The 21,317-nt window shown below is 41.1% G+C and overlaps 1 protein-coding gene across 1 annotated transcript in view; it reads left to right on the forward strand.

The window, feature by feature from the left end:
* Window positions 1–2,159: 2,159 nt before the first annotated feature.
* Window positions 2,160–21,317, forward strand: part of LOC131696400 (uncharacterized) — a 62,515-nt gene continuing 43,357 nt past the window's right edge. Inside the window, exon 1 of the mRNA XM_058984945.1 lies at window positions 2,160–4,519. Within this exon, the coding sequence (XP_058840928.1) occupies window positions 2,160–4,519 (2,360 nt within the window). The remainder of the gene's footprint in view (window positions 4,520–21,317) is intronic.

A 21,317-nucleotide genomic window follows, 5' to 3' on the forward strand; every position in this document is an offset into this window, starting at 1 on the left:
ACCAAATCATTCCGCAAATACTCGTGTGTTATTCAACGGATTTTGCATTCATTTTTCACGTCAATTGAAAACTAATGCATTTCTGCTTTTATGTTCGGATGTGTTTGAAAAATACATGGCGTGTAAAAACATATGAATAAAGAGATAAAACTATATGCCTTTTGATGCTCTAAATATGTGCGTTGATTCGAGTTTGATTTTCAATTCAATTTTCGATTCAAACTATGCATGTTTACAACCATGCTTGTTTGCATGTCGTATAAATTTCATCATATTTTATTATGTTGATTTCTAGTGCATAACACAATTGCAGGGCTAATGCTACTGAATATATTGTTCCAATATATTTGTTCTATTGATAGGTTCTATTCGACTTCTCGCTGTATTTGAAGAATTGTGTACAATAAGGTTCAAAGTTATACAAGCTCTTTCAATAATTTTGGGAAAGGTTTCGTGTGAAACGGGCCTGATTCTCACAGATAGGCTGCGGGCCATAGAAGAGTTTGAATTTTCTATACTATTGTTCAAAAGTCTTCCATCACGGTCATGGTAACTGATCCCATGGCTTATTTCTTCCTCATCTTGTTGATCGTCTTGCAAATCTTCCGTGCTACGTTCTTGATAAAGTTTTCCACTGACTCTACGTGTATCTGCTTGTCGCACCCATATTTTTTGCGGCTGTCCTCAGTTCGCCATATCATTTCCTATTATGACTTGTAATTGCTAATAACTGACGTGCAAATCATGTTTCTAACGTGTGTAAGATAAATAACTATTCTTTCCAAATGACAGCAGCAAGTAGCAATTTACCACTAGCCGGCGCTACGATCAGCCGGTAAAATTCCAGCAATCGGTATTTTGAATAGACCGATTATTTTTACAACCCTTCGTCGCTCGAGGTGTTTGTCTATTCTCTGTAGTAAAACTATTCGAAAATGTGTTACCGGGAATCACGTTTTCGTTATGAGAGAATGTGCACTGCAAAGTATGTCATTTGTCAAATAATTAAAACCTAATATTATATTTTATTATTTTTGTTGTCGGATGCCCCGTGTAATAAAATATAATTTCATAGTCAAAATGCCTATAAGAATAATCTTCCAAAATGTAAAAATGTAGTAATTTTCGAGATAATTTAAATTTTGTTGCAGTGATTTACTTTGCCGTCAGACTGATCGCCCTTCTGACCTTTATCTCATAACAGGTAACACGACACCCTTTAGGAATATATCTAACAATTATTTGCTGACGTAATTTTAGAATCTATTCTGTTTGAAGACGACAGCAAGATTTTTCCTAATATGTTTGAAGTATTCATAACGTTTTATAAGTAGAATTGGAAAGTGTTCGAGCCCTTCTACTCAGCTCGAAGAAAATTTTTAAATGACAACTGAACGACCCCCCGATTGCTGCGATCAACAATTTTGTGGATCAACTGTGATATGTCAACAGAGAGTGATTGCGCGCGTTTTTTGCATTTCCGGAAGAGAGAGAGAGCGCACTTTGTGTTTCCGCTGACGACAAGGAAGCCATTTTGTGGGATTTGGTATATAAGGCGTAGAAATAAATTTATCATTCTCATTCAAATTCAAGTCGTGCAATGGATAACAAGTGAACAATATTTTCAGTGAATAAGTGATTAAGATAAATAAAGTAGTGAATAATAGTTGAATAAGAACTTGAAAGTGGTTTAATTATTGTTGCCCGTTACCAGAACGCAAGGAAAGAAATTCCCGTGTTCCGCCATGTTTTTTCCCTTCCACCAAAGTGTATACAGTCCACTTCCGTGTTAATTTATCTCGGGACAGAGTCCCCCACGTGTTCGGTAGCCTTGAGAAATCGGCGCCGACATTTTGGTCCACTCGAACCGGATTGAGTGCAGTACAGTGTTTGGTGGTGGAAGTGGTGACTGGCTTAGGATATCTCGTGAAGTTTGCTTCGGAACGAGCACAATGGAAAAATAAGTGACAATAAACGATTGAAGTAGAAAAGAAGTTAAGTGAGGTGGAAAAGAAGAAGAAGAAGTTAAGCGAGGCTGAAATGAAGAAGAATCGAACAAGCAGTGACGTGTTTGGAAAAGTGGTTCCAGAAGTTAAGTGAAGAGGCTGTTATGATCAGCTCCGGTTACCAATGCCGGGTTTTAGTCGTTCCTCAGTGTCATGCCGCTGAAGCGAACACCCATCAAGCACCAAGAGTCCACGTCATCTGCAGGAAGCAATCCGCCTGCTGCAACACCGATTACCAGTAATTCACCTTCAACTAGCGTTAAGAAGATCAAGAAAGCGCAACGATTGATCATGGAACAGGTAGAAGCATTCGTCCACCAGCGTGGGCTGGCAAAAGGTAAGCTAACTAGAATTTTAAACATATTGCATGAAAACGATGAGCTGCCATCTTCTCAACTGCGAGTCTATGCAAAGAAGATAGACTCGGCGCACAAAGAATACCACGACATACAGGAGAAGATGCTTCCTCTAATTCCATCCTCAAGTAGAGAAGAGCATGATGCACATTTTTTGATATTTGATGAGCTCCACGATCAAGTACTAATGGCTTTGGAAGACCATATGGAGCGTTTAAGTGTTGCTCCAGTAGGTTCCAACCCAAACGTAGCCGCTCCGCTTCGGAACCCAGTGATGGTTCAGCAACCGTTGAAGGTACCGATTCCGACTTTCGACGGTAAGTACGAAAACTGGTCAAAGTTCAAAGTCGTGTTCAGAGACCTGGTAGATAACACAGCCGACCCTCCCGCCATTAAGCTTTACCACCTAGACAAGGCCCTGGTGGGCAGTGCCGCTGGAATTATTGATGCCAAGACGATCAACGATGGCAATTACAAGCATGCCTGGGAGATACTGCAGGAACGGTATGAGAACCTACGACACATGGTAGGAACTCATATCCATGGCCTCTTCAGTCTCAGAAAAATGGCAAATGAAAACGGTAAAGAGTTAAGAGCACTAGTGGACGAGTGCTCGAGGCATGTTGAAAACTTGAAATTCCTCAATCAAGAATTCACTGGCATATCGGAGCAGTTCGTTGTGCACCTGCTCTCCGAAGCCCTAGATAAGGAAACAAGAAGACGATGGGAGACTACCATCAAGCATGGAGAGCTTCCATCATACGATGCAACTATCAAGTTTCTGAAGGAGCAGTGTTTCATCTTGGAGAGATGTGAAACCTCCAATTCAAAGGAGAACCAACCAGCAAAGAAGTCTGTTAAGAGTACTGGTCAGCACTCACTGGTTGCCACGTCCGCCAGCGAGTCAAAGTTCAAGTGCGAGTTCTGCGGTGATTCCCAGCACAAAGGGTTCAGGTGTCCCCAGTTTTTAGCCATGTCCGTTCCCCAGCGACTCGCGAAGGTGCGAGAAAGGAACGTTTGCTTCAACTGTCTTAGGAAGGGACATCGCGGATCAGACTGTCCTTCCAATGGAACGTGCGTTAAGTGTCAGCGTAAGCACCATAGCCTATTGCATGCGGACAGTCAGCCTTTTAAAGCAGCGGAAATTCCCGACGAAACGAAGTCATCCAGACCAGCAGCACAGGTTCAAGCACCGAAAGCGGATGAGCAACGGCCGTCTACTAGTACACAAGTGACGACTGCAGCTTGCTCAACAAACAAGGGACTAGTAGTTCCATCGGTCCTACTGCTAACCGCAGTCGTAAACGTGATGGACAGAAACAATCACCCACACCCCTGTCGTGTTTTATTGGATTCTGCTTCCCAGGTAAATCTGATTTCACAAGGCATGGCAGACCGTCTCGGTTTAGATGGATATCATACAAACGTTAGAATTGCTGCAGTTGATGGAATGCTGTCTCGTACTGACAAGGGCATCGAAGTGCAGATCCGATCCAGATACCTGGACTATCAGCTGAAGCTCAATTGCTTGATAACCAAAAGGCTGACATCAAATCTTCTAGTTTCGAATATAGACATCCGTTCATGGGAGATTCCAGCTGGAGTTCAACTGGCCGATCCATCATTCAATTCTACTGGCGGGATTGACATGCTAATCGGCAATCAATGGTTCTTTAAGTTACTTTTACCAGGGCGCATCATACTTTCCGAAGAGCTTCCTATCATAACTGAAACGAAGTTCGGTTGGGTGGTAGGTGGTACACATTGCAGCGAAGCCATTCAGGATAATGTCGTGTATTCACATTCGGTTACGATCGAGGAACTTTGCGACTCGATTCAGCGATTTTGGGAAGTAGAGAGCGTTCCCCAGCAATTCCAGTCAAGCACCGAAGAGGATGAATGTGAAAGGCACTTCATAGCAACACACCGAAGAGATGAAACAGGAAGATATGTGGTGCAATTGCCATTAAGAGATTCACTGGAGCAGCTCGGAGAATCCAGATCGTTGGCACTCCGACGATTCTTCGGGTTAGAGAAACGTTTTGCCCAACAACCAGAGTTAAAACGGCAATACGTAGACTTCATGCAGGAGTACGAATCCTTGGGTCACTGCAAGGAAGTATATGAGAAGAATGACGCACCAGGGATGAGAAAGTGGTACTTACCTCATCACGCAGTTTTACGACCTTCAAACACAACAACGAAGTGCCGCGTTGTTTTTGAAGCGTCTGCTAAGATATCGTGTTTATCATTGAATGAGATGATGAAGATTGGTCCAATCAGCCAAAGCGATTTGCTTGCTATAGTGCTCAGATTCCGGGAACATCGATTTGTTTTGACGGCTGACATTGCAAAAATGTACAGGCAGATTGTGGTTGCTGATTGTCACACCCCTCTACAAAGAATATTTTGGAGAAAGAATCCTTCTGATCCACTTCGAGTGTTAGAACTAACCACGGTTACCTATGGGACGGCTTTCTGGCAACAAGGGCACTTCTTCAATTGGCAATTGATGAGAAGCACAAATATCCTCTAGCAGCTTCCATTGTCGAGAACAGCTGTTATGTGGACAACGCACTCTTTGGTTACGATAGCCTTCCCCAGGCGTTTGAAGCTCAAAGGCAGCTAATCAGCATGATGGAGGCCGGTGGCTTTCATCTTCATAAATGGTCGTCAAATATTCCAGAGCTGCTAGAATCGTTACCGAGAGAAGATCGTGAAGAGTTAGTAACTTTAAGCGAATATGGAGCAAATGAAGTAATAAAAACCTTGGGTCTTATGTGGAATCCAGATTCAGACGAATTAATGTTTGTATCGATGCCCACCACGAACGTAAAGCAGCCTACAAAGCGTCAGATTTTGTCGCTAGTCTCCCAGATGTTCGACCCTTTGGGACTTGTGGCTCCTGTCGTCATTATTGGGAAAATGTTAATGCAATTGGTCTGGAAGGAGAAACTCGATTGGGACGAGCCAATTGTTGGTGATTTGGTCAAGGGTTGGACAGGTTTCTTTCATGCACTGGAAGGGGTCAATCAACTTCGGATACCAAGAAGAGTGGTAAGCAGCAGTGCTGTGGCATTCGAAATGCATGGGTTTGTGGATGCCTCCGATGTGGCCTACGGAGCTTGTGTATATATACGGTCGATATCCGAAGATGGATCTGCAAGCATGAAAATTATTAGTGGAAAATCGAAAGTGGCTCCCATCGCACCGCTAAGTATACCAAGAAAGGAGTTGTTGGCAGCTCTTCTGCTGCATCGTCTGGTAGTGAAAATTCTTTCTGCTTTGAAAATGTCATTCAATGAAGTGATACTTTGGTCAGACAGTCAGGTAGTATTGGCATGGCTTACTAAGCAACCCGAGTAGTTGGATTTATATGTTCGCAATCGAGTGAGAGAAATAACAGCAACTGGTACTAAGTTTGAGTGGAAATATATTCCAACAAAGGATAATCCCGCTGACATAGTGTCACGAGGGTTATCAGCTAGCAAGGTAGCGAATAGTGATTTGTGGTGGAATGGTCCAGCGGTTTTGAGAGATGCAATTTATCGAATGGAAATTCCCCCACCCTTGCCCATCGAAGAAATCCCAGAGTTAAGGCCAATCGTTTCGGTGAATATAGTTGCGAGGTACGACGAACTTCCAGTGTTCACTAAATTCGAGTCATTTAGAAAACTGCAACGCGTCTTAGCCTATGTGCTACGATTTCGCAACAACGTCAAGAAAAGGAAGGAAAATCGCACTTTAGGAAAACTACCAACAGTGATTGAGCTTCGTGAGGCTATGAAGACAACAATTCGGGTAGTGCAAAACCTGGAGTATAACAGCGAGATCCAGCGTGTTTTAACAGGTGAGCCCTGCAAATATATGCAAAATTTGTGTACTTTATTGGACCATGAAGGTTTACTGCGAGTTGGTGGCCGACTGCGCCATTCCAAGCTACCATTCGACGTGAAGCACCAGTGAATTTTGCCAGCTAATAATCTGGTGGTTCGAAGTCTAATCAAGGCATTGCATCAGGAGAACCTGCATGTAGGTCCGTCAGGACTGATGGCGATTCTTCGACAACAGTTTTGGATCCCTAAGTGTCGCAACACCATACGACTGATTACGAAAAGCTGTGTTCGTTGTTTCAAGGTAAATCCAAAAACATTGAACCAATTTATGGGAGATCTACCTGGATGTCGCTTGGAAAAAGCTCCTGCATTTTTGAAGGTTGGTGTGGATTTCGCCGGGCCCATTATGATAAGGCAGGGCGTCCGTAAAGCAATTCCAGTGAAGGGCTACATTTGCGTTTTCATTTGCATGGTCACCAAGGGAATACATTTGGAGGCGGTAGAAAATCTCTCGACAGTTGCCTTTCTGGCAGCTTTGCAACGTTTCGTGTCTGGACGTGGAATCCCTGAGGAAATTTATTCCGACAACGGAACAAATTTTGTGGGAGCAAAGAATGAGCTAAGGGAACTGTATGAAATGTTCAAGAAGCAAATGACAGAGCAGAAAATTTTTGAGTTTTGTCAGCCAAAACAGATTCAGTGGAAGACCATCCCACCAAATGCTCCGCATTTCGGCGGATTGTGGGAAGCGGGAGTAAAGAGTGTGAAAACCGTGTTAAGGAAAATTTGTAACCCAGCATCACTTACCATCGTTGAATTCAGTACGTTGCTTTGTCAGATCGAGGCCATATTGAATTCGAGGCCGTTGTTTGCACACTCGGATGATCCTCATGACCAGGAAGTCCTGACTCCGGGGCATCTAATGATTGACCGTCCGCTTACAGCGATTCCTAAGCCCACTTGCGAGGGCATACCGCAGAATAGATTGTCGCGATGGCAATACATTCAGGTTCTTCGAGACCATTTCTGGAAGCGATGGTCAAGAGAATATTTAGTTGAGCTTCAAGGTCGAGAAAAATGGACGCGCAAACGTGTCAATGTGCGCCCTGGAATGATAGTGCTAATAAAGGAGGACAACTTATCTGCACAAGTATGGAAAATGGGAAAGGTAGAGCAGACGTATCCAGGCGAAGATGACTTAGTCCGTGTTGTGGACGTTCGCACACGGTCTGGAATTCTCACACGGCCCATTCACAAATTGGCACCATTGCCTATCTTGGAAAACCAGCCAGGGTAATCTTCTTTCTTCTTCTCTGGGCGGAGGATGTTCGAGCCCTTCTACTCAGCTCGAAGAAAATTTTTAAATGACAACTGAACGACCCCCCGATTGCTGCGATCAACAATTTTGTGGATCAACTGTGATATGTCAACAGAGAGTGATTGCGCGCGTTTTTTGCATTTCCGGAAGAGAGAGAGAGAGCGCACTTTGTGTTTCCACTGACGACAAGGAAGCCATTTTGTGGGATTTGGTATATAAGGCGTAGAAATAAATTAATCATTCTCATTCAAATTCAAGTCGTGCAATGGATAACAAGTGAACAATATTTTCAGTGAATAAGTGATTAAGATAAATAAAGTAGTGAATAATAGTTGAATAAGAACTTGAAAGTGGTTTAATTATTGTTGCCCGTTACCAGAACGCAAGGAAAGAAATTCCCGTGTTCCACCATGTTTTTTCCCTTCCACCAAAGTGTATACAGTCCACTTCCGTGTTAATTTATCTCGGGACAGAGTCCCCCACGTGTTCGGTAGCCTTGAGAAATCGGCGCCGACAGAAAGATTTAATCTTTTTTCGGTTTCCAAGAATAATTATATTTTTTAAATATAACATATAACGTTAAAGAGTATTCAGTATTTCTATAGATCTTACATATAACCACAAACAAAAGATATTTTTAATACTTTACTAGTAACGCATTAGGGAATCTTAGCGGTCTAGAACTACAAATGCATGTAATTTTAATAGGTTTTGCATCATCTTGAAACCATGGCGGTACTAGTTTATATGGGAAGTTATCGTTTGACTGCATTGTGCACCCCGCAACTCTGAACCAGGGACTCCAATCGACAAAAACATCAATGTCCTGTGTGAGCGCTATAATGTTTGTCTAAAACTAATTTTGAGGAAAAAAAAAAGTTCAGCCATCTCTGATAAAATATCTAAAATCTAAATTATACATTAGACCGGCAACAATTTCGACATTTTTTCGGAACACTGTTAAATCAAACGGTATCAATCAATGGCCTCACATACCATTTGTCAAATATGAGTTTTTTCCGAAAACTCTAGGTCGCTCACAAGAGTTTTCAAGTTTGTATGTGAGAATATATGAAATATTGGCAAAACAAACAATAAATTCAGTGAAAAATACCTGTATCATCTTATACATCCCCAGTGGCGTAGTAGTGGAGGGGTTGAGTAAACCCCCCCCCCCCCCCCGAAATATTTTGAAGAAATTTGAAAAAATTGAACATTTTAAACAAAAATACGCCGCGTACTGAATCGTCATGACGAAGATGAAGGCTACAGATAACAAATATACCGGGGTAAGCTAAAGAGCATACAGGGGCAGCCACAAAAGATAACCTGAATAGTGGTGGCAGTGGCATAGTTTCCCCTCACAAAAAAGCTAAAGATAATCGTTGAGAGTCTCTTCCCGAAGCGCGATCCAACTACCTGGTTACCGACACCGTACGGTGAAGAAGAAGAAGCTAACACAGCCGAGTGGCAAGCGATTAACGACGAGCTCAAAGGAGCGTCGATACAACTAAAATATAAGTAAGCCCTCGGTCCGGATGTAATACCAAACGTGGCGCTGAAAGCGCGATCCTGGCATATCCGGACATGTTAAGGATGCGACTGCAGAAGTGTTTAGACGATGACAATTTCCCCGAAATGTGGGAGGCACAGAAGCCAGATCCTGAAGAGCTACTTCCAGAGTAGAGTACTGCTGTACGAGACGAACGAAGTCAATGAGAGTCGGAGGGAGCGTTCCTCAGGGCTCCATTATAGGTCCAACTGTTTGGAACGGGATGTACGATGCCCGGGAAAGTGAAAATCGTGCTTTTGGCAGACGACGTATCACTAACGGCGATGAGTGAGACACTTGTAGAAGTAGAGGTGTTGGTGACGGAGACAATAGACGCGATCGAGAGCTGGATGAACGAGGTCAAGCTGCAAATCACCACAAGACGGATGTGTTGTTGGTCAGCAACTGCCAAGCGTTTCAGTGGATACAGATCACCGTCAAAGGGCATGTGATTGCATCGAAGCGTGCACTGATGCAATTGGGAGTAAGTGACCGGTTGAGCTTTACGTTGATTACATCTGCGAAAAGTCGGTTTATTATCTAGCGTTTCGTCATCTATACTGCGATATGGGGTTCCTATCTGGGGTGCGACGCCGAAAACCAAGCGGGAACGCGAAAAGCTGAATACGACGTTCCGGTTGGTGGTCGAAGGAGTTGCGATTGCGTAGTGAATAATTAATTCGATGGTGACCTCGCAGCAGGAATGGGACAATACGTAGAAAGGAAAGTGGACCTACCGGCTCCTCCCAAACCTGTCGACCTGGGTCAATAGAAACCACGGACCTTCCACCTGAAACGGCTTCTGTCGGGCCACGGTTGCTTCAGGAAGTATCTTCATCGGTTCGGGTACGCAACGTCACCATTGTGCCCGGAGTATGAGAACGTCGAGGAGACACCGTAGCATGTGGTCTTCGAATGTCCGAGGGTTGAAGCGACGTGCAGGGAGCTTCTTAAAACGGGAGGACCGGGCATCAACCCGGATAATGTAGCTTACAGAATGACAGCGATGTAAAGACGTGAAACGCAGTCAATATAGTTATGATGTAGATTATGAGCGTCTTAGAGCGGAAACGGCGTGATGAACATCGATCAACGGTTTCGGGAGAGCGATCACCGTCAGGGTACTCTCCGCAGGAATAAGCTAGACCCACCGCCGAGGACTAGTCGAGTAGACTGCAACAGAGCACCGAGTATGGGTCGTCGAAACGCCAGCGAATCGAACGCCACGCTCAATCCGTAAGCGCAAGACCGACCACGCCACCCCAGCGGTTATTCCGATAGAAATATAGCGAAAACCAAAGAAGAATCGGTATTGGGAGAACTTCTTTGGCCAGGGAACTCTCCGTCAGCGTAAGCTAGATTCACCGCTGGCGACTAGATTAAGTAGACTGCGACGGGACACCACTAGTCGCCGATAATCCGGTCACCTATGAACCGGACGCCCTGCTTCACCAGAATCGCCGAACTGACCTCGACACCTAACTGATTGGCTCTTCTCTCGCCGGGGAACTATCTGTCGGAGTAGGTCAGGTCCATCGTTGGGGACTAGAACAAGTCGGGAAGCTGAATGGCTCATCAAGAAAGTACTGCTAAATGGTACAAGAAAAATACTAAAAGGCATAAAGAAGTTGCGGTGCTAAATGGCACCGGGCACGGAGCTAAAGGGCTCAAGAACTTGTTGTACTGAAACCAAAGAAGAATCGGTATCGGGAGAACATCTTTAGCAAAGGAACTCTCCGTCAGCGTACAGTCAGATTTACCGCCGGGACCTAGACTGAGTAGACTGCAACGAGACACCACAGCCGCGCCGGGGCTCCAGCAAACCGGACGCCCTACTCCACCGGAATTGCCGAACTAACTTCGGCACCTGGCTGATTTGCTCGCTTTCGAACTTCTCTCGCCAGGGGAACTCTTCGTCGGAGTAGGATAGATCCATCGTCGGGGACTACACCGAGTAGTTCGCGAACAAGTCGGAAGCTAAACGAGGAAGTGGCACTAAATGGCACAAGGGGGCGAAGGGCTTAGTAACGTAGACAGACTGAATTTTGCCGCCCAGATTGTCCTCGTAGGTTAAGAGCACTAATTCTAGACCCACAGTTAGCTTTCCTACTACCATACAGAAATTGTCACGTTGTGTGGATGGTCGAAAACTGGTAGTGTGTCGAGGATGGGTGCTGTAACCAGAGATGCGAACGGTACCGGTAATTTACTTTTTTTCAGGTACATTTACATTTGCACAAGCCGTACAGCCCGCTACAGCGACGCATCACTACTGCTCTTGCCAGAGCGGTAGCCAAACCGAGTACACTTTTCCGTACAGCAGTAAAATACATTTTTGTTTTGCTGCTATAGTTTGCCCTCTCGCTTTGTACACTTTTCTCTGCATAGTCAAAGGGAGAGGCCCACACACGAAAGCGTTGATGCCGGTCGTGGCTAAAATGAACCGCATTCATTGTCGTCGTTTGTGATTAAAAATATTAAAAAGTGCAAAATTAGGAAAGAGAAGCTTTACCGCTCGCGTCTGGTGGCTGTCCTGGGGGCAGTATTTTTTGTTATGTGTTGCCTCTCTTTCTCGCACATGCTTAGAATTCCTTAATTAATATTTCAAAACAATCGGTTGGTCTTCAAAGTTTAATAACTTTGTCGGGGAACCTCTAATCAATATGCGACCTTCAACAGAGCTGTTCGTTTTAAAATAAGCTATACGACCGAAGTTTTGCGATATGCAGAGTTACTGTGGAATTTTTTATTTGATTTTAAATTTTTATTTCCGAGTTTCCATATGTATTACTATAGAAACTGGAAACCTCTTGTGGGTGAATTAGAGTTATCGGAGAAAGCTCATATTTTGCACATGATTTTTGCATCCAATTACCATTTGAATTAGCAGTGTTCCCAAAAAAATCAAAATTGTTGCCAGTCTATTATACATACACTCATAAATTTTTTGATCACGACGAACCGAACCAAATGGTATATGACTCACAGCGCTCCAGGCCTGGATTATGTTGTCGATTTTCAGAGTGATTGCACAACTTTTCTATAGGAGAAAGGCAAAATGATGCAGGGAAATTCATGTGTGATCAGACTCTTCAACTCTTACCTAAGGAGCCAGAGCTCCAATCCAAATTAAATTCGATTACAATTAATAACGTTAAGAGAGAGAGAGTGGGTACGCTTGATCCCACTTTTGTTTGTGGTACTCCAAACATTGTCGTCCAGAGCACAACACAATTCATCTCCGAAAAATATTGTATAACAATTTGAAGATATTAAGCCCAGCACATAGCGAACCCTGGAAGGTTGGTTTAGGACCTCAGAGATCGCTTGATCCAGCAAGGGCCTCAAGATACTTCTTTCGCAACTGACTATTCAGTCATCGGCACGGAGATACACTTGATGGCTGCTGTTTGCAATCGCCTCCTACGACATGGGGAGCAGAAACCTAATGGATATAATATTGGCCAAGATAGCCTAAACTGCCGGTTTTCCCTCCCATAAACTGCCATCGAAAAAGAAGAAAATAGAAAAAATATTTTTAAGTTGCTAGCTTGTAATACTCCTCTGTATTTGTGAAATTATGTTGTGAAAACCGGAAATAAAAGTTATTAGCAATAAAATCTATAGCTTTCGTGAGCTGGAAGTATATTTTCCAGCTTTCTCATTACAAAAACAATCTACAATAGTATTTTTAAGTAAAAAATAATTTGGGCATCAGAGGGTTAAGGCTCATCACCGCGTACTCCCCGTGATCAATTACATTTCGAACAACTGTGTTACCGTTCTGAGGATGGCAGAAACAAAAAAGTAGGCTGAAACGTAAACGGCAAACTGTATTTCTTTTTAATTAATTATCACAGAAAAATATCAACTGAAGAACGGTATCATTCATGAACGGTAACTAAAACCTGGAAACAATTCGAAGAAGTGGAATTCGTTACACATGATACCTGGATAAATTACATCGCGGGTAACGGTGTTATTGTGGGAAGGATGCTTGCCGAAGGACCTATACCTATTGCTGAGGAGAATGCATCACAACCGATTGACATCATTTACGGAAAACCGATTCGAAACACAATATTCAATACCATCACCTGTACTACAAATGGTTGCCAATTTTGGGGCAGCTGTTCAGGCCATACAAACAACTGTAAAAGAAGCATCCAGCAGCTCAAAATCAACTGCTATCACCAATTACGACGGATTTACGCTGGTGACCGGTAATGCTGTAGGCAAGGAAGAACATCTGATCAGAGGCATCAAGATAACATTAACGGTAATGTCATTGACGTGAATAAGAGAAATTGACCCCCAAGATGCAGTAGATGAGTAGAAAAATCTTTCCACTCCGCGAAAGAAGTATGCAAAGGGGAATTGAAAGTTGCGTGGAAGAGATCCGAAGGACACTCACTAATATTTGTTTTTGTTTTATTTTATTTTCACATATGGTAACTTCTTAAAAGACCCACGGTTCCGTGCTGTTACCGCATTAAGCCGTGTTATATAAACGAATTAGATAATGCAATGAAGAAAGCATTGAATTTATGCTGATTCAGTTAAATAAATGTTTTTTTTTTGTTTCAAGTGTGTCTACGTTTACGTGTTGCTGATCAAGTTAATCGCCTTCGTGTGTTTGTATATACTTGCCAAGTGTAATAAGAATGTAATAAAAATTTCCACAATTATATTGAACATAACCAGCTATCGCATCATAATTTGAATAAAAGAGAAAGGCACAAGTTTGAGAGTATATTAAATTGTTGAAACCTGTTGAAACATTTGCTAGATCACTTGAAAAGTACAGGTTGGGGCAAAATTTTGGTTTCCTTAATAGATAGGATCAGGACACATGATAGTGAACTCGGGTGATTCGTAGTTATTCTGCCTAAGCTCGACCCTCATTATCAGAAGGCAAAAATTAAGCCCGCACGATATTAAGCCTGTTCTAATGACCCTGCCACTTCTAGTTTTCCGATCTGTTTACTTCACATCCTTGCTCTCACTTGAGTACTATGGCTCTAAGTTTCATAATTTTCCCTACCCAGTAATCTCTAGCTGATTGAGTATCGTTAAAACGTAAAAAAGAAAATGTGACTAACATAGTCGAAATAAAAAAGGAAAAAACTTAATAGATAGGTTATATAATTGCTCTGAAGATCGATTTTTTACCGAGGTCCGGATGGCCGAGTTTCATGTTCCTTTCGATTCAGTTTATCGATTTCAGCAAATGTCAGTGTGTGTACTGTGTATGTACTGGGTGACAATAAATAATATCTTTTCTTATAGTATGGTTTAAAAATCTTCAAACGACTTGCCTGTGCAGTATGTGACTCACTTTTGTGTCAAACTTTAGGTCATTTAGATCATCTGTGCACTTGAGCCATTTGACTCAAAAACTCCAATTGGACAGTGACTGGCGGTGAGCTGCCGAGTTATTTAGCTCCCGTCGATATCTGCTCCGATAGGTCCCTGCGATGAATTTACCCTAGTCCGACTGAGAGTTCCTCGTTGGCGGTATTTTTACCGACACCGAAGCGTGGAGGTCAGTCCGACGATTCGGTATGTAACGCAGCTTCCGGTTCGTTAACGCTTCCAACACGTACCGCTAGTACATCGACGCGGATTTAGTCTACTCGACGGGGAACCGGTAGGATGAGTTTATTCAAATTGTCAGCTCCACCCTACTAGTATTTGTGCGACTATGATTTTCTACGCTTAGAGCCGACATGTCGCTTCACACATCCCCGAATCAGGGGTACTCAAAGACCACGTGCTCCGGCGTATCTTCAACACATACATACAAACACATTTTAAGACAGGAGACGGGCATAGCGTAGTTGGTAAATCGATTGGATTGTAGGCAGCTCACCTGGGTTCGGTTCCCAACCCCGCACATAGTGTTAGAGATTTTTCCAAAAGAGATTTCTCTAACCCGGAAAGAGGCGAATGACCCTAAGGTTAAATCCTCTATAATCAAAATAAAAAAAATTTAAGACGTTGGGCTCAAGTTCTCAATGTGGCCAGAAAACGTCTATTACTGCTCCATCACCTAACATCACTCTTGTTTCAGTACACGCATCGATGTGATTGATATGCCTCCAGCTGTGTTTTGAACCAGCTGCAACACTTTGCAGTTGCTGCCAGCACCACCTTATTTTGTGGTTAGCTTGCTGTAACCTAAAACCATTCAGTTTTCTATCGTCTCTCTTGTAATTGTGAGAACGACGTCATCTACGAATCCAACTATTTGGACTACTATAGGCAGCTTTAGCGTTAGAACGCCATTATACATCATGTTCCAAAGTTGTAGGCCAAGTAAAGAGCCTTATTTCACTCCCGTCGATTTCTGTCCCGAATGTGTGTCGTAGACCAGCACTTGGTTCTGAACAGACTACTGCACAGATGTTCGGGTAATCGCATTTTGTGCACAGATTCTGCTATATCTTCCTAGCTGACGCTGAAAAACGCGGTCTTGACGTCTATCGTTACTACGGTGCAGTAACAGCTCCTCCTCTATTTGAGCGTCTCTTCTGCTCTGTCCAACTCGCTTCTCTGTAGATTTTATTTTCCAGATTCCAAATTATCTGTTTGACAGACCGCATTCGCGTTCCGTGCATTTCGTTATCCTGTTGAGGATAACACTTGACAAGAACTTTCCGAGAACATGCACCCGGAATATGGGTCTGAATGATGTTAAATCTCTTGGTGGTTTCCGTTGTTTAGACAGCAGCACAGGCTTTTGAAGTTTTCATCTCACTAAAATCAGTAAGCTGAATAAATTGGCTCGAATTGCACGTTCCCCATGTTATTAGGAGCTATAGCTCTTTACTCCAAAGGGTTAGGAACAATAACATGTTTGGGTTTAATTTCATGTAGATTGGTTCGTCTATATATGAGGAGCAAAATATCCAGAAACGCGATTGGAGTACTGCAGAAATGTTACATATTGAGTCAAACCACGTCAAGTGGTTTTTCCACAAAATCACCGATATTCATGTTCCTATTCAGAGATATGAAATTTTTGCGGCGCATTTCGATGATGCCCACGATAACGCACTAGCCACAGCCCACGTGCGCTCGACCAACCGGCATGTTCAAATTTGCGTTGAGCACCTTGCGGCATCTATCGTTTAACACGTGGCAACTTTTATTGTATAGCACATAGCAACTTCTATTGTTTAGAACGTCGTCAGTTCTATTGTAAAAATTTAGTTTAACATGCGTTAATTAAAATTGTTATCATTATTGAGGTTTTATAGTTGTAACGAGTACGATACACATACAACGTATATGATTTATAGTGCACATATTGTAAGCTTGAATGTTTCATATTCGCATCAAACTTACAAATGTCTTTGCCAATGTACTGTTCGAACTTTTCATTCCACCAAGTTACTGAGAATAAATTGCGACTATTGTGAAATATTTTGCCGCATTCCGCATTTATTCAGCTTATCCATAAATTGAAACTCAAACCACCTCGCAATTCGAAAACGAAAACACCGTAGGTTAACAAAATTTATATCTCTGGATAGGAATAAAAGGACAAAAATATCTTTACAAATTATTGAAGGTGAAAGTTTGCCGCGTCAGTTGACATATTTTTAATTTTTTTTCAGCGCCGAGAAGATAAAAATATTTTAAATTGTTTATTAAAAATGTATGTAAAATGCAGCTATAAAAGCAAATATTCCGTAAATTTATATTTATACGATAGTGTAAACATCATTCTATAAGTGTGCAAAATTTCATTCAAGTATCTGAAGTAGTTTTTGAAATAAAAGAAATTGAAAAAAAAAAACAATTTTACTGTTTTCAAAAGTATAAAAGCCCATAATTTAAACAAAAAAAGCAATTTTGCAAATATATTTATATCAAAAATTACTTTCCATGTCCGCTACACAAAAAAAAAAAAATGTTCATGAAAATCGGTGATTTTGTAGAAATTTCGAGGCCCACTTGACGTGGTTTGACTCTATTAGATAATATGTAGTTCCGAATTCGAATTCATAAAAATTATACGAATAATATTCAACAGTAGCCATGTGAAGATTGAATGCAGCAATTTTGCTTGGAGAACAAATTCTGTGACACTTTTGGACTCATATCAGGCATAAATATTTTTGTTTGAGCGCAAGTTTGCAAGCTACGCCCATGACTGACAAGTTGGACAGATGGAGTTCAAGAGCAAATTTTGTTTTTATCCGTAGTTCCCAGTCTTATACGAGGGCGCAATTTGATTTTATCTACGAGCAAATGCCCACGCATTACAACTACCTGAAAAGAACTCAGGGGCAGTCGCTTTTGTTTGGTCGATACACCCTGAAAAGTGTGTGTTCAAAAGAAGTTCAGTTCTTCACTTTCGTCAGTCGAGTATTCACTAATAGCAATTCCAATTGCACTGACATTGTTTTGTATAAAATAGAGATAGAATATCAAGATGTTCAGTGGAGTTATTACAAAATGCCTGTTCTACAACTTTGTAGAAGACGCTTAATTTAAATCTCTCTCCGTTCAAAAATTAGTGTTTGCGCCCTCTATGTAGTCACACTTGAAACATACATTTTCTAACCAAAACATAATTCGTATTATGTACCAAAACTCTTCTGAACATACCATTGAGCTAAATCTAACCATTATTTCACAAAAATGGATAGTTCATGGGAATGGAGTATTGATACACAACCATGCACAGCTAGTCCCCATGCAAAACTGACTCAGACATAACTTCGTTAAAAGATTAATAACTTCTTTTAACAAAGCCAGATTTTCTAGCAGTCTTTAACAAAGTTGTAGACAATTAAATCATCTTTCTTATTTTCACTTACGGTGATATAGCATGCATACAGTGCCACCTAGCGGCGAAAATACGAGCTAGTGGGTTTTCTCCATGTAGTTTGTCGAAAAATCCCATACAAACTTCAGGTCGTTGGTCCGGTAGCTAGACTTGCCCGATTTGCTTCAAATTCGGAGCAAATACTCCTGGTGGGACTATAAATCGACTCCGGGGTGGGCCGATAGGGGTCATTTTTTTGTCACTCTATTGCATAAGTTTCTATATTAAAATGGTTTCTGCAATATTTACGAACAACAAATCCTACAACATTTTTGTTACATTATAATTGTATAGTTAAACACATAACCTAGTTAAAAATATGAGTCTATATTAGTACTTTGAAAACTGTCACTATTACTATAGACGCTGACCAACACTAATAGTTGAACCTATACGAAAATTTGTTATATTAAAAGTATAATAATTATTTACAATTCCGTCAATCACATTAATTTTTGACTCTAACGGATAAAATCAATTATCTATAATATCCTACATACAGATACTGACAACCCAGCTTCTAGTTTGAATTTACACTGAGGGAATATTTTTTAAATCTGCTGCGAATAGGTTTCGTACAGAAAACTTTCGTAAAACAAACGAATTTTTCGCACATATGATGAATCATTCGTAATTCTACGGAAGCACTTTTATTTTTATAACCAGTTTTTCGTAAATACCACGGAACGACTTTCGTAGGCTTATTACGAATGTAATTCATTAGCCTAACGAATTGTTTGATGAAATATAGGAAAGCCTTTCTAATATTTACGAGCATCTTTCATAATATAAACAATTTTTTGGAGGAATCCTTAAAATTATTATGCACAGAAAATCTATTCGCTGAACGAATTTATTCGTAAATCTGCTACAAATAGGTCCAACCACGGATCCGAGCATTTTCGTGCATTGTAAATAGTTGGTTTCGTTCATTTCACGAACTAAAACATGGTGACTTGAACAACATTTTTTTTGTAATTTTTCGTATTTAGTGTTCGCAGAAAAAATTTATAGAATGAAAATAGATGTAAAATTAAATCATTCCACAAATACATGTACTTTTTCAACGGATTTTTAAATAATTTTACACATTGATTGAAAATTACAGTTTGATTAACTGAATGACCAATTAATTTTATTTCAATATGATTGAAAAATATGTTACCTGGAATATTATACGGATAAAAGTGAAAAATCATATGTTTTTATGCTTTATTTATGTGCATTGATTTTAATTTGATTTTCAATCATATTTTCGATCAAGCAATATTTGTTTACAACCAAGGCGGTTTACAGGTTGTGTAAATTTCATCATTTTTTGTGTGTATATTACACGAAATTTATCGTCGAAGACGAAACTATTTCTCGTGATTGAAAAAAAAGATGGGTGGGTAATGTCAGAGACATAACCGGAGTGAAGTAGAATACACTTTAGACCGGTAAATTCTGCTCTGGAATAAGCAATTTCTATGCGATTTTGTCGACTTTAGCACATTCATAGTTTATTTGGAGTATTTTTGGAATTATCAAGTTGACAATTTGCAACATTCTTTGAAAATATTGTTGAACTTTTATGAATGAAGGCACGCATTCGAGCGTTTGACCGTCGTCCTACTACCAGCATCAGAGAAGTAGCAGATCAGCATTTTTCGTTACATGGCCTGTACCAAACAAACCGCTCGTAAGTCCACCGGAGGAAAGGCTCCCCGCAAGCAGTTGGCAACAGCCCCCTTGCAACCCTATACCATCATATGGAGTTTGACAGCGACCGACATATATGGGGCGTTATAAAGCCCCAAACAAAGAATTATGTTCGGCACTATGCTCGATATTCAAGCATTCCACACGACGTTTTGCATCTTGTGGGATGATTTAATATCATATCATTCAGAAAATCGACATTTTGTAACTAAATACAGCTTCTAATCATTCGGTTCAAAATCAATGTTTTGCCTTTCGTGGCAGTGATGCTGGCTGTACAGAGACGTCGTCCTTGACAGGGGGCTGGTTGGCAACGAAGGCCGTGTAAAAGTGCCCCAGTCACGGTTGGCGTTAAGAAGCCTCATCGCTACCGAACAGAAACTGTCGCCCTGCGAAAAATTCACAGCTATCAGAAATCGAGCGGGCTTAAATTGTGACCCAAAATAAACCACAAACCAACAAGTTGTTTTCAGGACCAGCCAATTATAAAGTATTATTATTATAAATGAAATTTTCCCTTTCCACCCGGCTTGAATAACTATCAATCTTGATGATGCTGTGCAGCGGGGGCACTAGTTTTTATTATAGTGGAAAATTTAGGTTTGCGCGTTTTTCCCAAAAGTTTTTTAGCTGTGCTGTTTTCAAGGAAGTTGTAGTTGAATTCAAAATAAAATAGTTTATTTCTATTGTCAGAGATGGACCTTCCAACGAAAACTAGTCTGGCTCGCTTTGAATCGAATTGTATGGACCAACCACTGCTTTCACAAAATCTGTTATTTTCAGTAATTGAACATTCTACACAACTAGTCACAACTATTTCCAATCAGCGCAAAAATCGAAGGTTTTCATTCAGTACAATAGCAGATTTTCACTTTTAGAAAAACAGGCAACATTCTGGCCGAAAATTTTGAAACGGAGCACCTATATCGAAACGTTAAAAAACGTTCGATTTTTGTAAACAACCTGTCTACAAATCACACAAATAACATTTTTTATTTTGTGCCATTCTACTTGAAACCAACGATATTGTTCACAAGTGGCTCACTTACCATCCAACGCTCTTGGCAAGCCACTTTCTGATGCTTGTAATAACAAAACTTCAATTCGATTCTTTGTCGATAAATTGATGGCCCTGAAAAGGGCCTGTTGTTTGGGCAGTGTTCGAAATTTACTTGGAGCTGGTGTATATGGTAATAGTTTTGGTGCCATCTGAGACGGCGTGCTTGGCCAACTCTTCTGACAGCAGCAAAAGGACGGTGGTTTGAATTTTGCGGGAGATGCTGCAAACGAACTGCTGCATGCTGATGCTGCAAAGGAACTGATCGTGAACAACAGCATGCTAAGTTTTTATACCTGACTACAGCACAATGTAAGCTCGTCCTTTTTTGTGTTGTCCTCAATATGTGTTCTTCGTAGCTCCAGCCCTTCGTTGGTCGACCACATATTTTTGATAAAGAACAAAATTGAAATTGTGTTTCCAATACGGAAATTATCGAACACTCAGGGTAAAAAGAGTAATGTAATACGGCACCTTGGTAAAATGTTTGAGAATTGAAACTTTTTTTGAATGCGCCTAGTAAAAATGTTTTCCACTTCACTCCAGTTTGTTTCTGACCATATTTGCAATTTGCGCACTGAAATAAATCATAATTTAGGGTTTAACCCAAATTGCTCTCCAGGGAGAAACAGTCCATGAAACAGAAAATGCA

The sequence above is a fragment of the Topomyia yanbarensis genome, chromosome 1, assembly GCF_030247195.1.
Source record: "Topomyia yanbarensis strain Yona2022 chromosome 1, ASM3024719v1, whole genome shotgun sequence".
Taxonomy (NCBI): Eukaryota; Metazoa; Arthropoda; class Insecta; order Diptera; family Culicidae; genus Topomyia; species Topomyia yanbarensis.